At 45.3% G+C, this 26,125-nt stretch overlaps 2 protein-coding genes across 2 annotated transcripts; both read right to left on the bottom strand.

Annotated features, from left to right (window-relative positions):
• LOC119396387 (ruvB-like 1) lies at positions 1-15,565 on the bottom strand. Its single transcript, XM_037663587.2, has 11 exons — positions 15,310-15,565; positions 14,627-14,713; positions 12,553-12,685; positions 10,892-10,975; positions 9,847-10,004; positions 7,007-7,051; positions 5,819-5,987; positions 5,091-5,289; positions 1,342-1,444; positions 1,165-1,256; positions 1-256 (listed from the first exon to the last, which is right to left on the bottom strand). The coding sequence occupies exons 1-11, from the start codon at positions 15,448-15,450 to the stop codon at positions 97-99; spliced, it is 1,371 nt and encodes a 456-aa protein (XP_037519515.1). The 5' UTR covers positions 15,451-15,565; the 3' UTR covers positions 1-96.
• Positions 15,566-20,716: 5,151 nt separating this feature from the next.
• On the bottom strand, positions 20,717-22,390 carry LOC119398044 (uncharacterized; the record flags this gene model as incomplete). The annotated part of the gene is given in 2 exon segments (XM_037665307.2): positions 20,717-21,555; positions 22,209-22,390. Coding segments are annotated over 2 exon segments (219 nt in total), but the record flags the coding sequence as incomplete, so codon positions are not given.
• Between the last annotated feature and the right edge of the window lie 3,735 nt (positions 22,391-26,125).

Below are 26,125 nucleotides of genomic sequence, written 5' to 3'. Positions count from 1 at the left end.
GAGGATGTGATGCAGGTTTTAATGGCTTTAAACACAAGTGACGGGAGCGGTTGCGGTGATGGTGCTCGCAGAGCACTAAATGCTATGACGGGCTCTTCACTTCATGTATTTGTCGTTGTTTTCTGCCAGAATCTTGGCTGAAGATTTGGCATCGTGGAAGAGGTCATTGACCTCCTTGACGTCGTCTTTCCGGATGGACGTCCTGCCATTCACCTTGGCGAGTAGGCTCGATGGACTCAGCAGTTGTGCAGCATACCTGCAACAATAAAGTGTTTTTCGTAATGTTGGCATGAGAAGGCATATATAAATACAATGTATTTTATACATTTCAAGCACTATTCTATACAAGGTAGATTGTATGCAAACACAGGGCTCTCCTATTCAGCACACTTTTTTACACCACCTCTCAACACAGGGTTTGTACCATGTCATCATACAAAATGAAGTAAAAATTCAGCGACGGACAACCCGAGTCATCTGCCAGGGCAGCTAAGCCTCACGACAAAAGCATATTTTCTTTTAATGCTGTAATTGCTCGGTAGTACAGCACAAAGGAAGGCAGTGGTAGAAAGGTTCTCTATGTACAACAACGTTTTGTTGCAGGAGGAGCTAATTGTCAAAAACGCACTTATTAATCAACTTTTACAATTATGTTCATTTGAAGGCACACGCTGAAACTGCATAAAATGCAATCTAAGCATGAAGTCATGAAAACAACAGCCTTCATCTAGGACAATGTCAACGGCAACACCATTGCATCTTTTTTAGCAGACGCTATGATCAGGTACCTTGAAAGTCCTGCTGATTTCTCCTAACCAGACATAACTTCATTTGGTGTCAATTTTAACACAAACATACGTCCAACAGTATTAACTAAATAGTTACTTAGTTTATATTCTCAAGTTATCTATTTGAATATTTTCAATTGTGCAAGTAGTGTTCGCTTCTTCCGAGAAAATACCTGAGAGGTAGAACATGCTGTCATGTCATTTTTAAAAGATCTATGAACTAAAATAAATAAGAAGTGGGGTAATGGTGGGGAGGCGGAGATAACAGACTTATCAAGCTTATCATGGCTTTTTTTCACACGAATGCATTGCTGTCTTTACTTATCTCTGCCTTCACATAGCATCTAACACAGATATCAGACATCAAGCAACATACCTGAGTGTGGTGCGCGTTCCAATTTCTCCCAGTTCCTGGAGAGACTCCTCATCAATCTCTATGCCTTCTGTCTGTGCCCTTATTCTGAGAATCTGAAAGTGAGAAAGAGTACTGAGCAAGGAATCTTACGCCACAACAATCACAGCCAAAAAGAGAGGTCAAAAGCGGTAATCTAACCTGAACCATTTCTTCTCTCGTGTATGGCATCGTCCTCACGATCAACAACCGATCCAGCAAGTCCAAGGGGATGCCATGGGGCGATACAACGTCTTCGGTTCCCCTGGAAAGCGAAAAGTGGACATTTCAGCTTGTTGCCGCGCCTGATTCGCCACTGTCATACAATAAAATCCTTAGCTACAAACTTCTCGGTACCCAAAAAAAAAAAAAAAAAAAAAAAAAAAGAAAAAAAAAAATGCTTGTATCCCGAATTTGCACGATTAAAGCGAAAAGTGTACAACCACTGCTTACTGCCAGTTCTAACATAAGGGGCTGAAATATGAAGGATAACAAAAAAAACTAGAGAAAAAGTTGAGAACCACACAGCATGCAATGGAACAAAAAACGAACTCTAAGGGATTGAAGGACGGCAGAATGGGCCAGGGAACAAATAGGGGTAGCGGATATTCTAGCTGACATCAAGCGAAAGAAATGGACCCCGGCTGGCCACGTAATGCATAGAACAGGCAAAAGGTGGTCAGTAATAATAATAATAATATCTGGGGCTTAACGTCCCAAAACCAGGATATGATTATGAGAGACGCCGCAGTGGAGGGCTCCGGAAATTTCGACCACCTGGGGTTCTTTAACGTGCACCTAAATCTAAGTACACGGGCCTCAAACATTTTCGCCTCCATCGAAAATGCAGCCGCCGTGGCCGGGATTCGATCCCGCGACCTTCAGGTCAGCAGCCGAGCACCATAACCACTAGACCACCGTGGCGGGGCCAAAAGGTGGTCAGTAAGAGCAACAGAATGGTTACCAATGGATCGTAAAAGCAGTCAAGGAAGGCAGAGAGTTAAAAGAAGTGATGAAATTGGGAAGTTTGCATGGATAAAATGGAATCGGCTCGCACGTGGTACGGTAAACTGGAGATCACTGAGAGAGGCCTTCGTCCAGCAGGGGACTTAAGTACACTCAAACCTCATTATAACAAAGTCACATCTGCCACGAAAGTAACTTCGCTATATCCGAAAATTCGTTATAAACGTTTATTGGTAACACTGTAGCTATGACAAGACTATTCTTACTTCGTTATAACCGATAATTTGTTATATCCGTGTTCGTTATATCGAGGTTTGAGTGTATACCGAAAATGGGGATGATGACGGTAACAAACCAGAATCACAGCATTTCAGTGAAGACAAGACATTGCTTGTTTGTTTATGGTGATTAATGAAATGCCCTTGACATTTTTCACCTTTATCCCACCAGTTTCATCAAGTAGACAATACTACAGTCTTGTTTTAAAATGTTGCACTTGTAGCTTCTTTTTTTTTTTATTTGTAACTAGGCCAGGGCCATGAAAGGCGAAGATTTCATGCACGAACCGAGACAACTGCATGCTGTGGCTTAGCTTTTAGCTTCTTGTACTGCAGCAGCTTGCTAATTTGCACCACTCACCGCAGTTCAGCAGAGTGTCTGAGCCAGTCCGAAAAAGAATACAATGTACTGAACACAGTACATTTTGGCAAAGCTTTTTTGGTGTGTGCTTGTGAAATCTGAAGACAAGCAGTTGCTGAAATGCCATACTAAAGCTATGCACACTTCATCACTCAACATCAAACACGAACAATTTATACAGTAAACTCTCAGCAAACAGAAATCTGTTAAACGGAACTGCTGCTTAAACGGAACAACTGCACCTAATATAATTGGTTTCATACTTGGATTCTGCACCCATGTTCATCTCTCAGTAAACGGAACTCCTGTTAAATGGAACACATTTTCTTGGTCCCTTCAGGTTCCGTTTAACGAGAGTCTACTGTATTATCGATACCACACAAAATTGAGGTAATAACAGTGTAACTACCACGTCTGCTTTCCACACCAGGCAAAAAAACTCAAATGAAAGAAGTGCCTAGGTAAGCCAGTGAATGCAGTATATTTTCGTTCTCCTTCTGTTGTATTTCGTTTTGTTTTTGCCACGTGCATAGCCAATTCTACCAATAACGAACAGTACACTGCTTGAACAAACGACAAGAACAGGTTTAGAATGGAATGGAAAAAAACTAATAAAAATTGGAGGGGACCCTAATTCTCTACTTAGGTATCTGGCAGTGGCACTCGCACGTTGGTGTTTGTGTGTTCAGGCGTATTCCTCGAGTTAACAGTGTTTCATTGCACTGCCAAAGTGAAACTCAGAACCAGCACAGTGAAATATCGAAAGGGGGCATCTGCTCCACCAGGTGCCGCAACAATCCCAGCTGCTTGCAACCTTTCAATGAACTCAATCAATTAATTTTCATTAATTATCCTGACAGTTAATTGGATCTTATCTCAAGCAAACTTATGCTCCGATCATATGCATCTATATAGCTTTTAACTTGAACCAGAATCATCGAGTTTGTACCAGTTTCATTTTTTCAAACACATTTTCTGAATATTCGGAAAACTCGAAGTTGGAAGTGCTTAGAAGAGAAACAAGAGTGTCAGTCGTTGCTCATGCCACTAAAAACGTTAAGGCAGCTACGCATTAGTAATGCGAAGACTGAGGGAACAGCGCAGCTGGTGGCTTTCCCCTCCTCCTCACTCTCACTTCCCTTTCCCACCCCTTGCTATATACACTCGTACCTCATTATAACAAAGTCACATCTGCCACGAAAATGACTTCGTTATATCCGAAAATTCGTTATAAACGTTTATTTTTAGCACTGTATCTATGACAAGACTATTCTTCACTTCGTTATAACCAATAATTCGTTATATCCGTGTTCGCTGTATCGAGGTTTGAGCCCGCATCGCCTCAACCAGTCGCCACTCTCGTCCGCGGCAGCGGCTGGAGTATGCGCGCTTTGACCGCCAGGGCGGCACTGCTACCATACTATACATGGCTATGCTACCTATGCTTTGCCCCCTCCTCCTTTCACTCCTCCTCAACCCTCACTTTCATTTCCCGCCCCTCGCTATACTACACTATAATGGCTATGCTATGCTCCCACTTCGCTTTGCACAGCTGCACCGAGTTTTGAGCAGTCGCCGGCCACGGCTGAAACTCATGCTTAAAGGGGTCATGAAGCACCCCTTGGGCTTGTTGAAAAAACACATCCTGCGGAAAGCTGACACAGCTATGAACTGCTCTGCCAAATATTACAGTCGTGCGCGCCACGTAATGGCCACAAGCGGAGCGCGAAGTTGCTGTTTCCCCAGGCACCCTCTTTTCAAACAGAGGCCGGTTCTCACTCTCGTCGGTGGGCGGGGCGTCTGTCCGTTTACGTCGCGGATCTGTCCGTTTACGTCGCAAGAGACATAGCATGCTTATTGGCCGATAGCCGACGTAAATCGAGAGCGGCGTTCGGATCAGATGCGCTTCTTGCCGCGGGGTGCCGCCACTTGCCGGCGCCGCACTCCTCAGTACACGGTAGCCGCACTCGCGCAAGCGAATCACAGCGGGAGAGCGATTTGCGTTTCATGACGCGCGCTGACGTAACTTCTTTCCCCCATGCCATCCCTCCCTGTCAAGCTTCCAGTGCGCTCGTCGGCACGAGAAAAGAGAGAAAGCGCTGGGAGCGTGCGCCAAACCCCCGTAACTCCGCTGATTCTTGACGGATTCGAGAAATTTTTGCGGCAATCGATTCGGGAGGCAGTACACACCGATACTGAGGTCATTAGATCATTACTTGGAAAAGTGGTTCATGACCCCTTTAAACAGCTCCGCTGTTGAAGAGTGACACACTACTTCAACCCTGCTTGCATAAAAATCAGCTTACCGAATAGTGCACCGGCCACGGTTGGTCGCGAAGATGACGATAGGTGCTATGGAGGACTCGAGAGCGCGGTGGAGGTAGGTGAAGCACTCAATGTCCAACATGTGAACCTCGTCGACAAAGAGCACTCCGGGCACCAACTCAGCGATGCCCTGATCGATGTACTTGTTCACCACCTTGTTGATCTCCTTGCGCAGCTTGTCTGCAGACAAGAAATGGCCCGTCGCAAACAGTGAAAACAGTGTTCGCCGTGTTCACATCAGAGTTTGCTAATGCTAAACTCGTAATTTGGAAAATTGCAGTTTTAGCTGATTCTTCGTCAGTTGTAGAATGTGTACTGACCTTTACGAAATACTACCAGGTTACTATGCACCGATACGACAGTATACAGCCAACGTCCGATTTTTCGGACACCCTAGGAACCATGAAACCGTCCGAAGAATCAGGCAGTCCGACAAAACAAATTCATGCTTTTTCATTGTGCTCAAGTAGTCAAATCTCCAAAGCCACATCTGAAGCTGCTTCAATGCCTCCTAGTACACTTATCAGGCATATTCGTGCGCGACCTGGCTCTCGTGAACACATTTGGTACTGGCCGCGAACCCCGCTCATGATACTTAAAATGCGTGTTGTGCGCTCGTATTTTTCAAGTATCATGAACCAACCAAAGTGTGGGCTTCGAAAACATGCACACGAAACGGGGCAAAATGCTCAAGTTTCAACTTGCACACCGGTGATTTCTGTCTTCCGAGGCTTGATCAGTTGGCCCATCATGGACAAGATATCTTGGCCACCCTGAGGCCTGGCATTGGCGACATCCAGGTCGTGCAACGTCACATCCTGTATGACGTCCTTCTTCTTGTGAACATCTCCCTTGGGGAGTGGCACATACTCTTCCGCCTGAAATGGTCGCACAGAAAATACAGTTGTGATGGCTGTACAGAAAGCGAAGTTCGTAATAAGAGCAGCTGCTTCTGAACCACAGGCACGACGCCTGTGGACAGGTGTGGCATGAGGAGCTGAACAGTAGTACCCCACTTTTTCTTTCTTTGGCAGGGTATACAGTGCTTAGGAACCTCAACCATTCACCCCAGATGCTTTTGTGCAGCTCTGTGGAACACAAGGGCACCAGGCTGTCCATCAACGTAAGGCAAGTAGTTAATTAAAAAATCTTGAGGGGCTAGTTGATGCATTCTAGTAAACGATTGTGAACTATGCAAAATTAAGAAAAGGACAATACGAAAGAAGAACACAAAAGAGACAGAGGCAACGAGGCGGTTTCACAACTCTGGCGCCCACAAAACGTATAGTTAGGCAGCCTAAATGACTGGGTAGTATTGGTTTGAAGAAGCTTCGTCATATTTTTGAGCAACTAGACTACTTTCATCAAAATGTTAATTTTCTTGAGCGAAAAACTATGCCTGCACCACAGGACTGACACCTCACTCGGCAGTTCGGGGCCACCATTGGCTTCAATATGAAGTATGCCACGGGCGCATTTTCTTCCCTGTTCACTTTTTTTTTAGAGCCACGAGTATGCTGTTTCTGGTCATGATAACATTAGACACAAATGGTTTCGAAAAGGGACAAAGAATGCGCATCACATGCTGCTGACAGTAGCCATGTCATCAGTTTTCACTAAGGAGCGCTGTACGTGGTTGTTGCCTGGGTGTGCGGGTGTGTGTGTGTGGGTGTGAATGTGTCGTGTGTTTGCGCTCTAAGTTTGGAAAAGAAAAAACAGCATTCTAAACAAAAGACGACTGCACCTGATTTCATTCCTCTGCCTTAGCTTAGTGAGCTTAGGCTAACCAAACTGAAAAATGCTGGGGCACGTGCACGTGCATGCAGTAATGTTCCTGTGAGGAAAGAAAGCTGTCACTGCGATACAACTAAACATAAAACGAACTTGTCCAACTCACCTCAAGATCGAACTCGGTGGCGTAGGCGTCGGATCTTCCTTGTCTCTGGAAAGTGGAAAGCACAAGCAAAGAAAGTGGTGAGCACAGACTCGACAACATCAGCCAGGCAAACACTACTAGGACTTGTTAGAACACCTCTTTAGTAAAAAAAATTGATAAAAAATTCCTGTCAGTGGTCTCATTAACGTTATAGTCACTTCAGACTGTGAATGTGCACTCTCACTCCTCTTGCTTTATACTCGGCCTATATTTTAAAGACGCAGTGTGGACTGGTCGGCAAATGGCAATGCACAAACTTTAATGTGGCTTCCAGAAACTGCTATGCGAAATGCCTTTTTCGTGGCAGGAACACCGAAGCAAGCATCAAGTGTCTTTCACATGTTGGCAAAAAAAAAAACATCTCTTTACAACACTGAGCTTGAGGTGCACACCTAGTTCAGTGCAGAATACACACACCATTGTGCTGACAAACTGTGCTAAGACTACTAATTCTTTCCAATATGAAGCACACTAACAATTCTAATGAGCTGAGTTATAGTCATGCCTCATTAATATGGACGCTGCAGTACTCGCAATATTGTCTTTAATCACGTCATGCATAATAACAAACCTTCATGGGAACCTAAATGTTCATGGATGGAAAAAAAGTGCTGTGAAATCCAGTCCTGCACATCGCACTGTGAACCAGAATTTAACGAGGGTAGCGATGCGGGCTTGTTGGTCTGTCATGGTTCTTGGATGTGGGCGCGAAAAGACAAGGACGAAGAGCGAAGCGCCAGTGTGTGTGTCTTTCTTCCCTTCGTCCTTGTCTTTTCACGCCCACATCCAAGAACCAGAATTTAAATTTGAGAAAATTTAACTCGTGAAGCACATTCGCCTGGTTGCCACCATGAGCAAGTCTTGCTGCTTAGAGAAGTAGAGTGCAAAGCAGCCACCTGAGTTTGAATCTGCAAATTTGGGGAGGGAGGAAAAAAAACTTCAGCTTGCCTTGCCTGAAACGTGAGGCAATGGTTAACTCTACGCACAGTGCCTGTTATGAAAGCTTACAATCAAGTGAAAAGCTTGTACAGTAGACTCTCAGGAAATGGAAATCTCTCAAATGGAATTGTCCGCTTAAATGGAACAACTGCTTCTAGTACGATTCGTTTTGTACTTGAATTCATCTCTTAGTAGTACAGTAAAAGCTTGTTAATTCGACACCCGTTAATTCGGAAATTCGGATAATTCGGACGGCTCTATTGGTCCCGGCCAAAGTGCATGTTAATCTATGGGACCAAACCTTCGTTAATTCGTCAGAATTGGGCTCCGCACCGCTTAATTCGGACAAATTCTGACGGCTGCCACTACACAAATGTGTGGTAAAGCAGCGCTGGCGCCACTGGGGCGAAACCGAAACTTGAGTGACATCGCCATCGTCATCAACTAGTGGGGGCGATCGCGGCGCCACCGAACGTCGGCGTCTTCTTTCTTCGCTCCACTACGCCATTTTCCCTTGTGTTGTGTCGGCACCGTCTCTTCTTGCGGAGTTCTTGTTTTTTCCCATTGTGACCATGCTTACATGTGAGGCCCGAGCATGCGGCAGTAGCCGACGGTGGCATCGACGAGGTGTCAGCCGAGTCCACCGACGGTGACTGCCCGACCTTCGATGCTGACCTTCCCACAGATATGACCTTTCAGGACTACATCGCGATTGATTATTGTGTCGCCACGACTGGTCTCCTGCCCGATCAAGAAATTATTAATGATGTCGCGACCTCATCGCACCTCACGGGAAGTCTCGGAGGCGCTTTTGATATTAGAGGGCGTTTGCCTGAGCACTTCCGACAGTTTGCATGCTGTTGGCCATTTGGAAAAGTTAAGAAAAATTGTAATGTAAGCCGGAATCTGCGTGAAAACGCAGACGACCATTACAAAATACTTCAGCAAATAAAGGTATGCTTCTCCAACTTGATTTTAATTTGTTTTTCCTGTTCATTCGTTAATTCGGCATTCGGTTAATTCGGACATTTTTTCCGGTCCCGTGAAATCCGAATTAACGAGCTTTTACTGTATATAGAACTTCTGTTAAACGAAACATATTTTCCTGGTCCCTTCAGGTTTCATTTAACGAGAGAATCTAATGTATCACAATAACAGGATGATGGTGTGTGTGAGAGGGAGGGGGCACAAGGACAATGTGGTGACCCTTGGTGGCAGTTGACAAAGCTCATGAATTTTCAGACTGATTGGTTTTTGATGATGTGATGCTCTATCATTGGCACAGCAACGCTATCATACAGCACTGATGTCACTGGTTGCCCATATTTCAGGAGAAACCAGTCTAAATGTGTTCCGCACAAATGCGAGCTTCCACCGTGACGTTGACAAGTTGAAGGACAAACAGCAGCTGCATGAATAAAGAATCACTGTCTTCTTTACACTGGCCCACTACACCTTCGCCTGGTGTTTGTACTTTTGTTTTTGGCAACAGCTTTTCTCACGCTACTTTTGTAATAATATCTGGAGTTTCGTGTGCCATAACCACAATACAATCAGGAGGCATGCTGTAATGAAGGGCTCCAGATATATGGACAATCTGGTGTTCTTTCACATGCACTAACATCACACAGTACACGGGCCTCTAGCGTTTCGTCTATATCGAAATGTGACCGCCACGGCTGGGATTAAACTCTCGACATTAAAGTCGGCAGCTGAGCACAGTAACCACTCTACCACTAAGGCAGACATTTGCACGCTACTTCAATACCACGAAAAGTAAGAGGGGCTAGAGAAATTGGTCTATGAACTCTACACGTAGACGAACCTGGAAATTGGACTTCCTGTGAGCCACTGAACCTTACCTTGACGGCCCCACTGTTGGCCTCGATGTAGATGACATCGCCGACCTCAACCTTCTCACGCTGAAGACTCTCGTAAATTGTCGGGTCCAGCTTTAGTTGCTTGGTGCCCTTGGCAGTCTTGAGGCCAATTATGACGTGGCTGACAGTCTTGCCGTAACCTGGAAAGAAGATGCAAACAACTCAGGAGCACAACAGGAACAATCCAGTCCCTAGGTGAATTTTTTACAGCGAAAGATGTTATGACATCACAACAGCCGATTTTAGTGGTGTAGTTGTCAGCCACCACTGGTGTCTGTAACAGCTATCACACAAAATGAGAAAAAGAGAAAACAGGGTTCGAGCGGGATTTGAACCCCGGCACTCTACAAGGCAGTCGAGCATGCTAGGGTTCAAAGGCCCAATGCAAGCGTCACGTCGGGCATAGAATCACGTTAACAGATATATAGCGTGGTCGAAGGGCAAAATAACACCAAGTGTCACACAATGCGAATTGCGTAATGAGAGGGTAGTTTAAAGATTCCCACCCATTACAAAATCCTATGCCATAATTCATTGTCATCAGCCACAGCATCAAAATGTGCACATAATGCTATACAGATGCGTAGTGGGTACCTTGCTTCTCTGCAGAATGATGAATAATGGCATAGTGGGTACTTCACTACTATGCACAATTATGATTCACGGCATAGCGGGTACCTTACGACTTGAAGTGGTTGCCCCAAGATAGTTTAGAATGGGTTCTACAAAGGCAGCTGTGCTGCATTTACCATGCAAGCCCGGTGTTTTTCTTCAAGTATACAGGATATCACATAAAATGCATTTTATTATTTGTTTATAAATTGAGTACGCGACCACAAATGGCATTCCCATTCATGCTCAATTAAAGTGCTTATTGACAGAATATTTGGCTCTATGTTTGATGGGACTTCTTGCTCAGAACAAATGATTTGTTAGTGGCGCACTTCTCGGCTAAACCTATTTAGCGCAGTTAATAAGCATTTCCAAGAACAAATTAAGCAAGGATCAGGTGCTGAAAGCAACCTACCGCCCATAGGGTTCTCAGTCTCGCACGGTGTCAGTTCTGTTACTTCCCCTTCATACACTTCCTTGGTTTCCTTGATCCGCAAACCTACAAAGACAAGTCAATTCTGTTAACATAAACACTAAGATATACAGCCTAGTTACAGTCTCATTGAAGCTTGAAACTGAAGCAAGTTGTATAACATGATCCACTCTTAGAAGCAAAACACATTAATGGAAATGAATAAGTCCACCATAATGCAAAGTTTATTGATATTTATGGGAAACTTTAGTTGATATGAGGCTTTATACACACGCCTGTGTCCTTAATGTGAAGCCAAGACCAGATGGCTGGTGCAAATATTATGCACAATGACTCTTGGCAAAACAAGACACCTTTAGAGTCAATTTTCTAACAAAAGGAGTCATTCTTTTGTTTATGCTTTAACGAAGACAACTCCTTCCTCAAAACGTTGGCTCCAGAGATTACTGTTTGTACCTTCAAGTCTCCATCACCTTTCTGTGAAACCCCCATTTTTGGGGGGATCCTGCATAGTGTGTAATGTACTGTTGTGCTGTGCTTTACCAGTTGGAGTAACCATTTGCAGCTCCTTGCACAACGTCATTTAGACGAAAAACAAAAGAAAACGAAACAAAGCAAGAATGACACATTAGAACACTGACTGCCTAGACTGAGTCAAATTTGTGCAGACGGTGTTTCTCAATGCTGGAGAAGTGAAGAGAGACAGCTTTTTCTTTTCTCTTTTCTATGCTGCTTCTTTACTTCTTACCACAAGGTTCCCCTGAAACTTGTTAGCCACCGCGCTGGTTCAGCAACAAGTTTTGCTGTGAGTGGCGGTGAAAGTAAAATATTTGGATCGTCAATCTGAGGCCCGGACTTTGAATTGTCACACAGTAGTACAGACTTAGCAAAATTTCTGGGCGGCACTGTGGTAGTCCTGCGCTCCACACCAACAAAAATTGAAGGGACTAAGTGAGTGAGTTGATCCCAGCTGTCCCTGTAGAAAGTTACCCGCAGGCCTTCATGCCATATCTCACCTGAAATTAATGATGTCATACTACAGTTGTGCTCTCCAGGGGTGCTGACACTAATTTTCTAAGCCAACATTGCTCTGCCATACATATCTCCTGTATACACAGAGACCGCTCTGGGCAAGTGTGAAGATCAGGAAATGCTGATATTTTGTTTTGACATTAAAGTCAATTTTTGCATGGCACACCTACTGACATCGACACTAGCATGGCTTCAGGATACAGTATTAATCCTGGTGACTTCATGCACTAGTATGGCTAGATGTGATGATGTCAGGCACCAAAACATACGATATAGCCACTTGTAAGTCTCCAACCAAGCCACGGAGCGGAGCTGTCATGGAAACACCACAATATCTCGTGTGAGCATGTCACGTAAAGCTCATACTGTGTCGTGAGGTCAGGGTACAGTAGGAATCGAAACTAGCTTTTAAAAAGATGTGTAATAAATTTTTTCAGGGCGCACTCATGCTTAACAGAACATTTTCTAGCTTCTTGAGGGCCTGACCTTTCATTTGATGCAAAAAAGCAACTGAAATTTTTCGTGTCATTACACCTCGACTGCATTGCACAATGACCTTCGTGAGGAAGGCACACAAAAGCCATTACCTTGAAGGAAATGTTTACACTCACCGATGGCTCGCCTGAAGTTTTCCATCAGCACTTCTGTTTTCTTCACCTCGGAGGAATACACTTCGCTGCCAACCATAGGACAGAATGGCACCTTGTTACCTAGCTCTTGGGATATGGCCAGGGCGATGGCGGTCTGAAAATAACAGGAACATGTGTAGAAAGCTAATTCAAGCACTTATCCGCACTCTGCATGCTTAAGTGCAGAGCACTGAAGAACCAGACTTCTGTGTGTAAGCCATCACAAACTGCGCTTCATTAGGAGCTAGCATACATATTATGCAAGTTATATTTTTGTTAGCGTTTTCCTCAAGACGCCTTTACTGATGTTTTTGTTTTTCTGAACTTAGGTCAAGATCTGATCTTTTTTTTTTTAGACATCGTTATCTGAAGACGTAATTTCTGGGGTTTTACGTGCCAAAACCACAATATGATTGTGGTGCACTCTGTAGTGGGAAACCCCAGATCGATTTTGACCACCTGAGGTACTTTAACGTGCACCTAAATCTAAGTACACAAGCGTTCTTGCATTTTGGCCCTCTCTAAATCCAACAGCTGTAGCCAGGAATCGAACCTGCATCCTTGAGCTTAGCAACGTGACACCTTACCTGCCAAGCTACCATGGCGGGTGAATGTCTGAAGACAAATATTTATTAAAGCTAAATTGCAAGGATATGCTTGTGAAGAAGCAAACATTTCACTTTTGAAAACAGCAAAGGTTTGCTGTGAAATAGTGTGCCTCAACTGTGAAAGATTTCAGATAAAGTTGTTGTCGGAGTCCTGCACTGGCTCTTTGTTGGCAAGACTGACTCAGCATCTTGAGGAATCTGTGTTAGGTAAAAGTTATCACATAAGGGCCGGAATATATATTTAGGTGATCAGTGAAAGCAATGCATCCTATGCCACAAATGCCAGTCGGGAAATCACTTGGTGGAGTGAAATGCAACATTAATTAACCTTACTGGGCGATGTGGTGTTTGGACAACCTTTTTGTCCCCTCTCAACTGAAACGACTGCTAAACACAAAGGAACAGCATAGCTACGTACTGAAACATACAATGTTAAGCAGTTCCTTGAATAAGTGTGAACACTGAAAACACATATTTCAACTGATATGTGACAGCACTGTAAATGCAGCAAGCGTGAAATGCAGCCCAATTTTGTTTATTGATCCTAGCTTAATAAGCACTGCCAAAACGAATATTCAAACTGCAGTAAATATTTACTCATACTCCCTTGTCATGTCACTGCCAAAACACACATCTTTAGAGCCCTTAACACAACCACACTGCGATATTCTACGATAGTGCGGCTATTTAAATGCTGAGCAATATTCATGTTTGACAAACAGCTGTTGGGTACAGAAAAACGCAAGTTAAATGTCCTGTCATGGGAACTACTCACTGCATGCTACTTTGGGTGTAACAGGAATAACTGTTGGAATTTAGATCTGAAAAAATACAAATTTATTCAGCACCTATGCATGTGCAATTTCGTGTTTATATATTTCTCAGCATAGCACTGTCACTGAAGTCACGAGACTGTTTTTGAAATTTAGTGTGCGACTCTACAGGAACGTCATTAAGTCTTCACACAATACTTTCACATAAAGGTGCAGGCACGCGATCTCATGGGTAGTCAAAGGTAAAAGAAAGACAACAACCAAATACAAAAAGAACTTTAAAAGAAGAGACGTTTCAGCTGCCGTACGGGGAGCCTTGTTCACAATGAAGTCACTTGGCGAATTTGTCACTATAATTTGGCCATACACCCGGCAAAGATTAACGAAATCAAGAGTTCGACAAAAACTCGTTTGATCTCATGGATAGATGGATGGGTGGGGCTGTACCCTTTTGATCGGGTGGCGACCCGCGCCACCTAGCCGTAACTCATAATGAAGTACTAACTCTACGTAGTGAACTCATCTAACGATCCCTGATGGCCAAGTAATGCAATGCAAGAGACAGATGACTAAGGGTGGTCTCTCGGTTGTGGTCCTTCGACTAGAGGAGTGTACACTCGCTAACTTCGCCCATTAAAAGTCTTGCAATACTACATACATATTTAAAAACCTCACCTTTCCAGTGCCTGGAGGTCCCGCCAGAAGAACAGCCCTACCGGCCATCTTCTTAGACTTTATCATCTCGACAACGATCCCCGCAGCCTATTGAACGACAAATGCGGTAGATGACAAAACTAGTAACATCAACTCAAGCACAATGATTGCAATGACTATGCTTCATTCACAGTCGATAAGCAAGTTGCGACAGTTCAAAAGCACATACACATAAATGCAAAACGGGTCACGACTGGCATTTTAATCCTCTAAACCGATACTAGACCCGTCGAAAATCGCGCGTTTTCGACTAGCCCACAAACGTAAGCATGGGTGCAAGCTCTATTAGCTAGAAACGTTAAGCTGAAGGACAGTAAATGTGTCAAAAGTTAGCGGTAACACGATACACGCCTTCAAAATCTCACAGGTAACGGCATAACGGGTCACCATTGGCGCTTTATTCCGGTGAGGTGACAGTAAAACGCGTCGAAACTCGTGCCTTTGCAAATAGTACACAAATGTAAGGATGAGTCTAACGCTATTTCATTACGTAGAAACGCTAAAGAGAAGAAACGCTATAGAGAGTTGGTGATAACGCAATATATGCGTTCAAACGTGCTTTAAGGTAAAAAACGCTGTGTTTCGGCCAAGATGCGATGATGTGCGCATCACCGGCATGTGAAGACCACGCGATGGCAGCTCACCTCGCGCGCTTGTTCTTGGCCGACCAAGCCGCAGGCAACAGGAATTGCCATGCCATTTTCGTCAAGCCCGAGCCCTTTGACATGACTGTGGGCTGCGATACGCTGAGTCTTCGTGGTACTCTTAACTTCCTCTATCTTCATTGTCGAAGATTTTACGGCTCAAAGAGTACGCAAGTTCAACGCCATGCACAAATGCACCACAATCGATACAAGAATGGAGAGATGTTCGACGTTCTCGAAACAGCCTGAAGCGAAGCTGGATAACTGAAGAACAATAGCTCCACCTGAAAAGATGCTCGCTGCTGCTGCCTGGCGGCTACTTTATGAAAAAATTGCCGATCTCGGAGGTCATAATCTTTTCAGCTTGCAGTTTGCGATGTGCGTATTTGCGTACAGCTCCTTTGTGTGGATGTGTGTTCAGTGGCGTAGCCAAGGGGTGGCACACCGGGCCCGTGCACCCCCCCCCTCCCGAAATATTTTTCTCCCACGGGATAGAGAGCACGAAATGACAATCGACCGCATCTGCCTGCCCCAGAGAGTTTATTAACTCAAGGGGCAGGCAGAACTCTATGGCCTGCCCGGCCCCCACTTTAGATCAAGGAAGGGTGTGCCCCCCCCTCCCACCCCCCGAAAAAAAAAAAAACATTTCTGCCTACGCCCACCCTGTGTGTGTTGTAAGCAATTTTTTTAACCTCCTTGGTTCTAAGCGCGTTTCTTGCAGTGCATTGTGATCTGACGCAAAATCATAATTATCGTTCATTGAGTGCCATATTTCTAGGGTCCTTACAAGTTACAACGATCCTCATTGCCTTCATCAAGATGCTCCCTTCGAGGAAATATGTCGATCAACTCGAAACCGTGCATCTTACGTACGATAACTCTTTCTTGTAAGAGTAGGCAACATAACGCTTGGCCCTTTTGCATGTCTCTGGTTTGTCATGAAGAAACCGAGTGATATTACAGACATGACGTCCATGACATTTGTAGTGTTTTTTCGAGAATGGTATTTACATATTTATTGCCGACAGACGTGATTACTAGAGACCGAATTATAGGCAAATGCCTATTTTGTTCCTTGCGCTCCTATCGCGCCACTTTGACATATGAGCATGAATTAGAGGTTAAGAAGGGCTTTTATAGTGTTCTTATAGTGCCTATAAATGCCTATTTTTGGCGTTTGTGCCTAAATGCTTAAAAATACCTATAAATGCCTATTTTCAAAAATGGCGCTTATGTGATCACTATTAAACCTCAAGTTTCGCTCCCGGGTGCAGTTTGAGACCGTTAAGTTACCGCACAACACTGACTGTTCGGAACTAAAGGGTTCAACCTAGTCCTCTATTGAACCAACTCCTGGAAACAACCGCTAGCAGCAGTGAAGTAGGAACATACGCCGCCACACTGACATGGCGCGAGCGGTTGGCGAATGCGAGACCGCGGAGAGCCGTCAGCGGAAAGGAGAGTGAAGAGCAAAAAAAAGAAAGAAAGAAAAATGTGATATGTACGCGGCTTTTGTTCAGTTTCTAATTCACTTTGTAAGGTGTTCACTGCAGTAGCGTAGCCAGAAATATATTTCACGGGGGGGGGGGGGGGGGGCTTCAGCCATGCTTTATCTATGTTGGTGCATTCGTTTGTATATATGCGTGTATATATACACATGCAAAACTGAAAAGTTTCGGGGGGGGGGGGGATAAAACCCCGAACCCTCCCCCCCACCGCCCCTGGCTACGCCAGTGGTTCACTACCAAGGGAGAAATTGGCTCCGCGCGATTCGATCCGGCCAATAGGAGGAATCTCTCCCCTCTAGTCTTTTAGCGATCTGGCTATCTGCTCCTGCTCTGCCCTTCTCAGTCATGCTGAAAAGACAGCCAGGAGTGTGTTGATTCGACAGTGGACACTTGACTCGCCGTGCAGAACACGGGAGAGACGATGTTCTGCCAACCGTGAGGGACAATCATAGGCGTGCGCACAGGGGGGGGGGGGGGGGGGGTTGCCCCCCCTAATCACCTAAGAGGGGGGCGCAAAATCTGCCCCGTATATCGACCCTTCTAGTCAGCTAAGAGGGGGGGGGGGGCGCAATATCTGCCCCATACATTGACTTAGTAGGGTGGGGGGGGGCGCTGCGATGAACCTTTGCCCCCCCTGATGGGCAACCCTGCGCATGCCTATGGGGACAATTAAACACAATTGCACGGTTATGTTCAACTGTTGGCGCCCTTGTGCCATCTTAAGCAATAACTTTTTTGTTTTCCTGTCGTAGATGGAGGTCGCACACATGTTCGTTTGAAGTTATTTGCATTTATGTGAAAATTTATTGTGCCTATATTTACGATTTTGGAAGCCTAAAACGTTGTTTCGCTTGCCTATTTTTGGCGCCTAAAACGAGCTTTTTTAATGCCTAAAAATCCGGCCTCTAGTGATTACTTCAGCGGTGAAACCAGGTCATCTACTTTCGGCAAAATTTCAGTAACAGAGCAGCGGTAAGCACTTTCTTTTGCGGTCTTCCAAGAAAAACGCACTTACCTGCATGCCAGAGCATGGTTCTTCTTTCTTTCTTTCTTTCTTTCTTTCTTTCTTTCTTTCTTTCTTTCTTTCTTTCTTTCTTTCTTTCTTTCTTTCTTTCTTTCTTTCTTTCTTTCTTTCTTTCTTTCTTTCTTTCTTTCTAGTTGTAATCTTTTATTCATTCGGTGAATACACAGTCTAGCCTTTGTTGCTGGCGTTGTTATTCCCTCCAAGGTGTCCTCAAGCTGTGTGCAAATGTCAAGAATTTTAAACAAAGACCTCGAGCAGTACAAAAGTCTGGCAAAATGTTGACTCAAAGCTATAAATTGTATAAGCCTGTCAAGAGCTTGATTTGGGCGAGTTGGTTCATGCTAGATATCGTAAGTACAGCGCAACAAATTTCTACATTTGTTGGACTGTTGCGCTTTGCACCTTTCTGCATTAACGTTATAGAAAGCTTGTGCTGACATCATCGAAGCCGCCTTGTTGTAGTGCCAGCTAGTACACAAGGAAGCTGCATCCGTGACGTCACATACAAGCTTTCAATATGAATAACATTACAGCGCTACTTGAGGGTGTAACATCGTTGCAAACGCGATATAGAACGCGTTCGAGAGCACCGTGACGTGTTTGATACTTTCGTACAGGTCGCATTGGTGACCACAGTTCTGCCCTCAAAGCGAAAACGTTCATAACAGTGGTTCAACAATATTTTACTGTGTATGGTACTTACAGTGCACCCAGGAGAAGCTGATCTGAATGACGTTCGTTAAAGCTGGCTTCCCCACAAAGAGAGGCATCGTGTGGTGAAGCCACCTTTCGTGATGAGGCATGGCCTCGGCGATTAGCTCCGCTGCCGGAGCTAAGTGCGGATGCGGATGATGCTGCATTGCGCTGTGGGAACACGCGTACTGGAAAGGCACTAAACGGTGACCCTATCCCTCGCGTTTGAGCGGCTGGTTCAAGCGTATGATAAGCATGCATGTCGTCCAGTATAGCGAGATGGGCCTCTATGACAGGTGACTGTTGTTCGGGACATTGATGGTATTAAGCTACGAATTTAGGGGTTATATTTTAGGCAAAATATATTTCATTCAGCTAGGCAAGGCACAAATAGACGTACAAAATGGTCATCCCAAAAACAAATTATGGGAAAGATAAATTGTCTAGCATATTCTTTGTTTACAAGTCTTGGCTTAGAAAAATTGGCTTAGATTGTGTACTGTGTACAGCAATGGAATTGAGAGACTTGCGCAGTTCAGTTTTTGGTTGCGTTGCCTTTCGCACTCATTCTAATATTCTCATTGTATTTTGCCTGTTTATGAAATTAATATATGTTATGTAGTTTTCTTACATACGCCTTATGGTTTCTGACAGATTTTCTCCAGAACATTTTGTATATAAGTATCTGCAGTCTCCTGCCATACTGCATCTATGAAGAGCAGCTTGCACACACAGCATCCTCTATCAATGTAGTGGAAAATAAATGTTATTAAGCGCGGGCTAATACCGTACAACGTGCGCGTGTCCGCTTATGGACACCGTACTACGTACGCGTGTCCGCTTATACCGTACTACGTGCGCGTGTCCGCGTGTCCGCTTATTATTTTGGAGGGCTCCTTTAAATTCTAGGTCGATATCGCGTCCCTGCTTTCCCCCAGTTGCAACTGACGTTAGCGCTGATAAGCTCGAGGACGCGGGTTCGATTCCTAGCCATGACTGCTGCATTTAGATAGAAAGGGAATGCAAAAAAAAAAAATCTTGCACACTTACGTTCGGGTGCAGGTTAAAGAACACCATGTGGTCAGTGTTAATCCAGAGTCCTCCACTGAGGCGTGCCTCAAACTCATATCGTGGTTTAGGCACGTGAAACTCTGCCAGTGTGTAAACATAAAAAAAATAGTCCGTTACAACCTACGCATAAATACAAGCTCCGCCCGCAAAACAACGGCGCGCTTGTCAATCACCTATGTATAAGAGAGTCGCCCAAACTGGTCTCCTTTCGGACAACAAGTACTTTTTTTCTGTGCTAATGTAAATACCACGCATATCGATGACTAAGGTTCGTCGTTCCTACCTAAAACATGTCCCTTAGCTAAACAGTGATGTCAGAATCTCCGATGAAATTTTATAACCAGCAACGCGAACATGTGTGTGGGTACACCAGCTATCTGAAACACGCGAAAAGTGCTTGACGTCACGGCAATGAGCCAGGCCCGTAGCCAGGGGGGGGGGGGGGTGTCCCCCCCCCCAAATTTTTATGATACATGCTGTTTTACCGAAAATAAACAACGAAAATAGGCGTTTTTCTCAAATACTCAAGCCTTTCAGCAAGTGCCCCCCCCCCCCTCCGAAAAAAATTCCTGGCTACGGGCCTGCGATGAGCAAACGTGATTGGACGGAACGTCTATGCAAATAATCTCTGGGTGGGACAGTGGCGCTGTGGGTGGAGCTTGTATTTATTTTTAGGTTGTAACCGAACTATAATACGCTTTCTGTAGAGCTCGTTGTTATACATACCCATCTTCACTTCTGGGGCTAATGCTTGCCCAGTCGCGTTCCACAGTCCCTGTCGTGTTCACACATCTTGCATTTGCAGAATGGCGTTAAGGCACAGTCTTTCCGTAGTGTTAATTAAAAACCGGCAGTTTTTAATGAACCATCATTAACTTTGGTTTTTGGTCTTAACTCCCAAAAAAATTTAGGGGGGGGGGGTTGTGTGCAGAACGGCTAGCTTTGGCAACTGGTGGTCGCCGTGAAGGCGTGTAAATATTTTAGTATCACCCAAAAAGTTAAAGCATGTAAAAATTTCGGGGGGGGGGGGGTGAGAACTTCCTCAACCCTCCCCCCTAGTTAACACGTAAAGCTGTTAGCGAAAAGAGCCGTAACATGGCACATTCTTTGTTTCAAGAGAAATTTATTCATGGACAGTACGAAGTGAATATGATGCAAAGATGGTTTGGGTAACTACTAAAATGTGTTAGCTGCGCTTTATGACAAAGAAAACAACAATAACAAATGTGGAAAAAAGAAACAAACAGCAACGAAAATTTCACGAGCGTAACACGTCATTCAGCTGCACATGCACCAATGGAAAACGACGAGCAGATTGACTTCTTATTTTTTAGCAGCGTTTACAAATTCATTAAAGCAAGAAAACTGGGATAGTTGGTAGACGTCAATGATTGTATTGCGTTCAGTGTTGCACTGAAAGAACAATAAAAAAAAACAACTAAACGCGCGTAGCCCAAACACTATTAACGTGCTGGTAGATTGCACGACATTGTTGCTTTGTTGGCTTTCTGTTATCCCGTCAGTGTAATATTAAACACAATACAATCACGAATTACACTCTTAGGAAGAACTGGCGAGCGTTATGCACGACTGGGAAACAGCTCAAACGCTCTTCGCCGTGAATATTTGTAGACTCATTTTCTTTTTTAACATTTGGGATACAAAAAAAAAAAAGAAAGAAAGAAATGAAAAGCTGAAGATGCTTTCATGATCATACTTCATTATTTAGCTGTACAAAATTTGACGAGCATTCGTCTCTTTTGCGTTTGACTGCTTTTTGTCTGAATAGTGTGTGTAGGAATTCGTCTATGGTTCAATAATCACTTAAAGCATGTCAGTGACCAAGCAGGGTGTACTGTTTTTTTTTTTCTTTTTCTGCTCAGGTGCGTCCGGAGAAGTGTGCCGACGTCATCTCACAGGCTCCGCCTTTTCCTGTCGAGGCTGTCGGGCCTGCAAGGAAAGAGAAAGAAAGGATTGAATCCCTTGAATGCATACACACACAATGCTTGGCATGGCTCTCAGTATAACTTATTATAACATGAAGACACAGTAATTATTTGCGGAAATTATCATCACGTTGATGAAAAGGGGCAAAATAAAACAAGAAAACAAGAAATAGTGTACTCATCGTAAAAGTCGCCACCGTTCGAATGACTCCGTACGAGCGCCTCTTAGAAAGTGCTGTAGGGTCTGAAGCCATCATATGCCTATTGGTAACGCAAATGGATATATGGTACCACAAGGAAAATATGCTGTACTGGCGTACTGTAAACGGGGCTACTCACTGGCTGTACACACACTAAGCAGCTAAAATAGAGTTAGACGGGACAGTTTTTATAACTGTGCAGGAACTAACTCGGTTTTACTGCGGAACTCTTGACCTACAAAATTTTGACGCCAACTGAAAATACACGGTATTAATTAACGCTGCTGTATGAACGCTGCTAAATCTTGTCAACGCACCGCGAAGCCCTTCGGCGAGACTATAGCCTTCGGAAAGTAATTTAGAATAAAGACATATGGCCTCAGTGATCAGAAGGCAGGAGCTGCGCCGCCTTATAACGGAGGGTCATTGATAAGTGACCAGAGCGCGGCGCGCTCACCCGCAGCACTTGCTGTGCGCCAGGCAGCAGATGAAGTTTCGACCGGAGAAGTCGACGTCCAGGTCGCATGTATCGCAGGCGGTGGTGTTGCCCAGGTAGGTCAGTTTGACGGCCGACACGCCCGTGGGCTGCTCGACGAGCAGCAGGATGGCCACGCCCACCAGGCAGCAAACTGCGGCCAGCTGTCGTCACACCACACGTCAGTGAGACCCACGACAGAGTGAGAGATGAGAGGAAGGAAAGGTACAGTGTACACACGGATTGAAACGCGACACCGCGTTTTTTAAGTACAGCGACGCTGTTAAGCTTTTCGTTATGCCGGTTCGCGTCACCGGAAAACTATCGCCAGGAACGGGTGTGAGCTACAGAAAGTGGGCAATCCAAGTTGAATTCCCAATGACGCTAGTGAAGCCAAGCTCAGGAAGATACTTATTACTACTGACCGAGTCGATCATGATTAATCCCAATTAAGTCTAATTGGTGCTAATTAAGACTAATCCCAATTAAGATGTGCGTGATCGAACTAGCCCACCCGACATACTTGAGTTTCATGTGGCTTAATTATGCTAATTAATCCTAATTCACTAAAGTTGTTTCCATCCATCCACCCATTAAGCCTAATTAAGATTGAGCCAAGCCGGGACTAGCTAGGAGACCAGACCACCAGCTCCATTATGAGTCAGCCTTGCGCCTCCAGTGCAACCTGCCCACTTTTTGTACAAGTATAACGACTGCTATGAGCAACCGTTCGTGATAACCGCGTCATGTCGCTGCAAATCTGGCCGCTAAAGGTAATGTTGGCTCTGATGTAATAATAATTACCGAAGTTTTACGTCCCAAAACCACGATGTGATCACGAGAGACAACGTAGTGGAGGGCTCCGGAAATGTCCACCACCCGGGGTTCTTTAACGTGCACCTAAATCTAAGCAAACGGGCGTCTAGCATTTCGCCTCCATCGAAACGAAGCCACCGGGGCTGGGATTTGATCCTGCGACCTTCGGGTGAGCAGTCGAGCACCATAACCGCTAGACCACACCATAACCAGGGCTTAAAGTCTCCCTTCATAGCAGGTGGGAGGGTGGGGGGGGGGGGGCTCAGAGGGCGGCGACCTATATATATACATACTACACACATACATACAGCCTCTCCTTAGAGAATGGAAGGAAAGGCCGCCCCCCCCCCCCCCCCCGAGCCCCCCGCTGACTTTAAGCCCTGACCATAACCACTAGACCCACCATGGCGGGTGGTAATGCTGGCTCTGATGCAAGTGTTCGAGTCAAAATTACGCCGATATGACTCGAACTGCCACTCCCCATGATGTACTTAAAGGCAGATCAGCGCTTGTGGCGAATTCTTTATGACGCTGTTACATTAACCGGCATGCGTTAGCGACGTTATTACACTTACCCGATCTCTGCTAGCCACCGCAAATTAAGTAGAAAATAACTTTACGATGACTACGTTTTTCTTGCAACCTGTGCGACAGCAGAGGATGAGTTCATTGTTGTGACTTCCTTTTCTTCGTCATTCGTCTAAAGATGACCAAACATCATCATTATGGATGCTCCTCACGAGCTGACGCGTGCTCACGTGGCAGCGCTGGCTCGCCCTCTTCTTTCTTTTTTTTCGAGTTCCATTAAAGCGGTTCATCTTGCAAGACGTGTTTTTGGCTCGATGTTCACCGCGCCGCAGTTGGAAGGCTTAGAGGTCCAACACATGGTGCCGAAACCCGGGACCTTTAGACACCGCTGACATCATCGACGCACGGAGCCGCGCAGCTAAGAAGACGCGGCGCTTGCGACCTCGGCGAGATTCCCCGACTGCGTGCGACAGAATGGAACGACAGCTTAGAAGACGCAAAAGCCTGCGGTCTCAACTCGATGTCCTGTTGGCCGAGGCGGAAGGCAACTTGCGAGAGAATCGAGAGGTCACGAAAGCTACTGTAAGTGTACTCCTCGATCGAATCAGCTCCTTTTACGGACAGATAGAAAAAGTTGATGAGGCGATTTTTGAAGAGACGCCAGACGACCTGTTAGACAGCGAGACGTTAGACGCTGGAAAATACCGTGACAAGATTGTTACCCTGACAGCGAACCTACGCGTCAAACTGAATGAATGTCTGTCGCCTCCAACCCCACGCCCTACTAACGTTCACCCGTTACCTTCCGGCAAGAGCAAGCTTCCGCAGCTAGAACTCCTAAAATTTGACGGGAACCGCAGACAGTGGCCGCGATTTTGGACCCAGTTTACATCAGCAGTTCACGACAACAGCGAGCTGAGCACAGCTGACAAGTTCAACTACTTGAGCAGTCTGGTGACCGGAGCAGCCGCCTCAGCTATATCGGGATTGCAAGCTACGGAAGAGTGCTATGCAGACGCCATTGAAATTTTAAAGAAGCGTTTTGGAGATGACAGATCATCGTTCAAGATCATCTACAAGGTTGCTGGACCTCAAACCAGTGTCATCATCAGCAGACGTCCATCAGCTGAGGAAACTGTACGACAAAGTACAGGTTCATATTCGAAGCCTCAAGGCGCTTGGCACGAACTCGGCAACTTATTGCACCATGCTGCGAGAAATCCTGTTTAGAGTTCTCCCGACTGACATGGTACTTCGGTTTCACGAGGCGCGCAAGGCATCATCATCAGCTGCAGCTTCTTCGAATGCAGAAGATAACGAGCTTCAAATGCTTTTGGAATTCTTCGACCTTCAACTGACTTGTCGGGAAGCTGTGGCCGAACAAGAGATACACAGAAGTCGTCGCACACCAGAGAAAGGAGGATTAAAGCCCAGCCATCCACGAGACGTTTCCACGACAGCCGCTCTACAAAGCTCAGCTAGTAGTCCGCAGAAGTGCCTGTTTTGCCGTTCCGAAAAACATTCTGCTGAAATTTGTGATAAAAAGGAGATCAGCCTCTCGCTCAAAAAGGAGATGCTTACCAAAGCCGGAAGATGCTTCCGTTGTCTAAAGCAGGGCCATTTGGCGAAAGATTGCAGAAGCCGGCTGAAATGTGGAAAGTGTGCGAGAAGGCACGCAACATCCGTTTGCGCATCGGAAGAGATCAGAAGCGACAAGGAGAAGGTGCTATCGGCATCGGTAAATCTAAATCTCCAAGCAGCCAAGCTCAGTCGTAATGCTGCAGACTCTGACGGCCACCATATCAGGAACCAACACATCTGGTCGCTACCGAGTCCTTTTCGATGGCGGAAGTCAGCGGAGCTTCATTACGGCGAAAGCTTCCCAAAGACTTGGCTGCGAAGTAATAGAAGAGGAGACGTTGACCGTAGGCGTGTTCGGTGGTGAAAAGCGCGGAAAACCATGCAGAGGGTGCGAGTATCGATTCTCCCTGCGAAAGAGGAAATTCCGATTTCAATCGATGCGCTGGTGGTGGACACAATATGCAGTGAATGCATTCCGGTACCAGAAGAAAACGTTTTGAGAGAAATGAACAAGATGCAATTGGATACGCAAGCTCTCTCTCTGCAAGGAGTTGAAGACAAACAGGTTGCGGTCCTAATTGGTTCAGACTATTATTGGGATTTAGTAACTGGTACCGTGAAGCCTGTGCACGAAAAGCTGAAAGCTGTCGAGACAAGACTGGGCTGGACTGTTCAAGGCCCGTTGTCTGCTACAACCAAGGTAATACAGAGTGCCAGTGTCGTAGTCCTTCGAGCCACGGTGACAGAGGAAGACATCTCGAAACTTCTGACTCGGTTTTGGGATCTTGAAAGTATCGGGATCAAGGCCGAACACGAAGAAACGAAGGTGGCCGATTCAGTGCTGGAAAAATTCGAGAACAACATCAAGAAGAAAGACAATCGGTACGAAGTCGCGCTAACCGTGGAAGGAAAGGGTTGACCTGGCAGAGAACTATGGAGTTGCAACCAAACGTCTGCATAGTTTGATGAAGAAA

Source organism: Rhipicephalus sanguineus, chromosome 6 (genome assembly GCF_013339695.2).
Source record: "Rhipicephalus sanguineus isolate Rsan-2018 chromosome 6, BIME_Rsan_1.4, whole genome shotgun sequence".
NCBI lineage: Eukaryota > Metazoa > Arthropoda > Arachnida > Ixodida > Ixodidae > Rhipicephalus > Rhipicephalus sanguineus.
The sequence above is the reverse complement of the archived record's forward strand: the minus strand, read 5'-3'. Positions and strand labels throughout refer to the sequence as shown.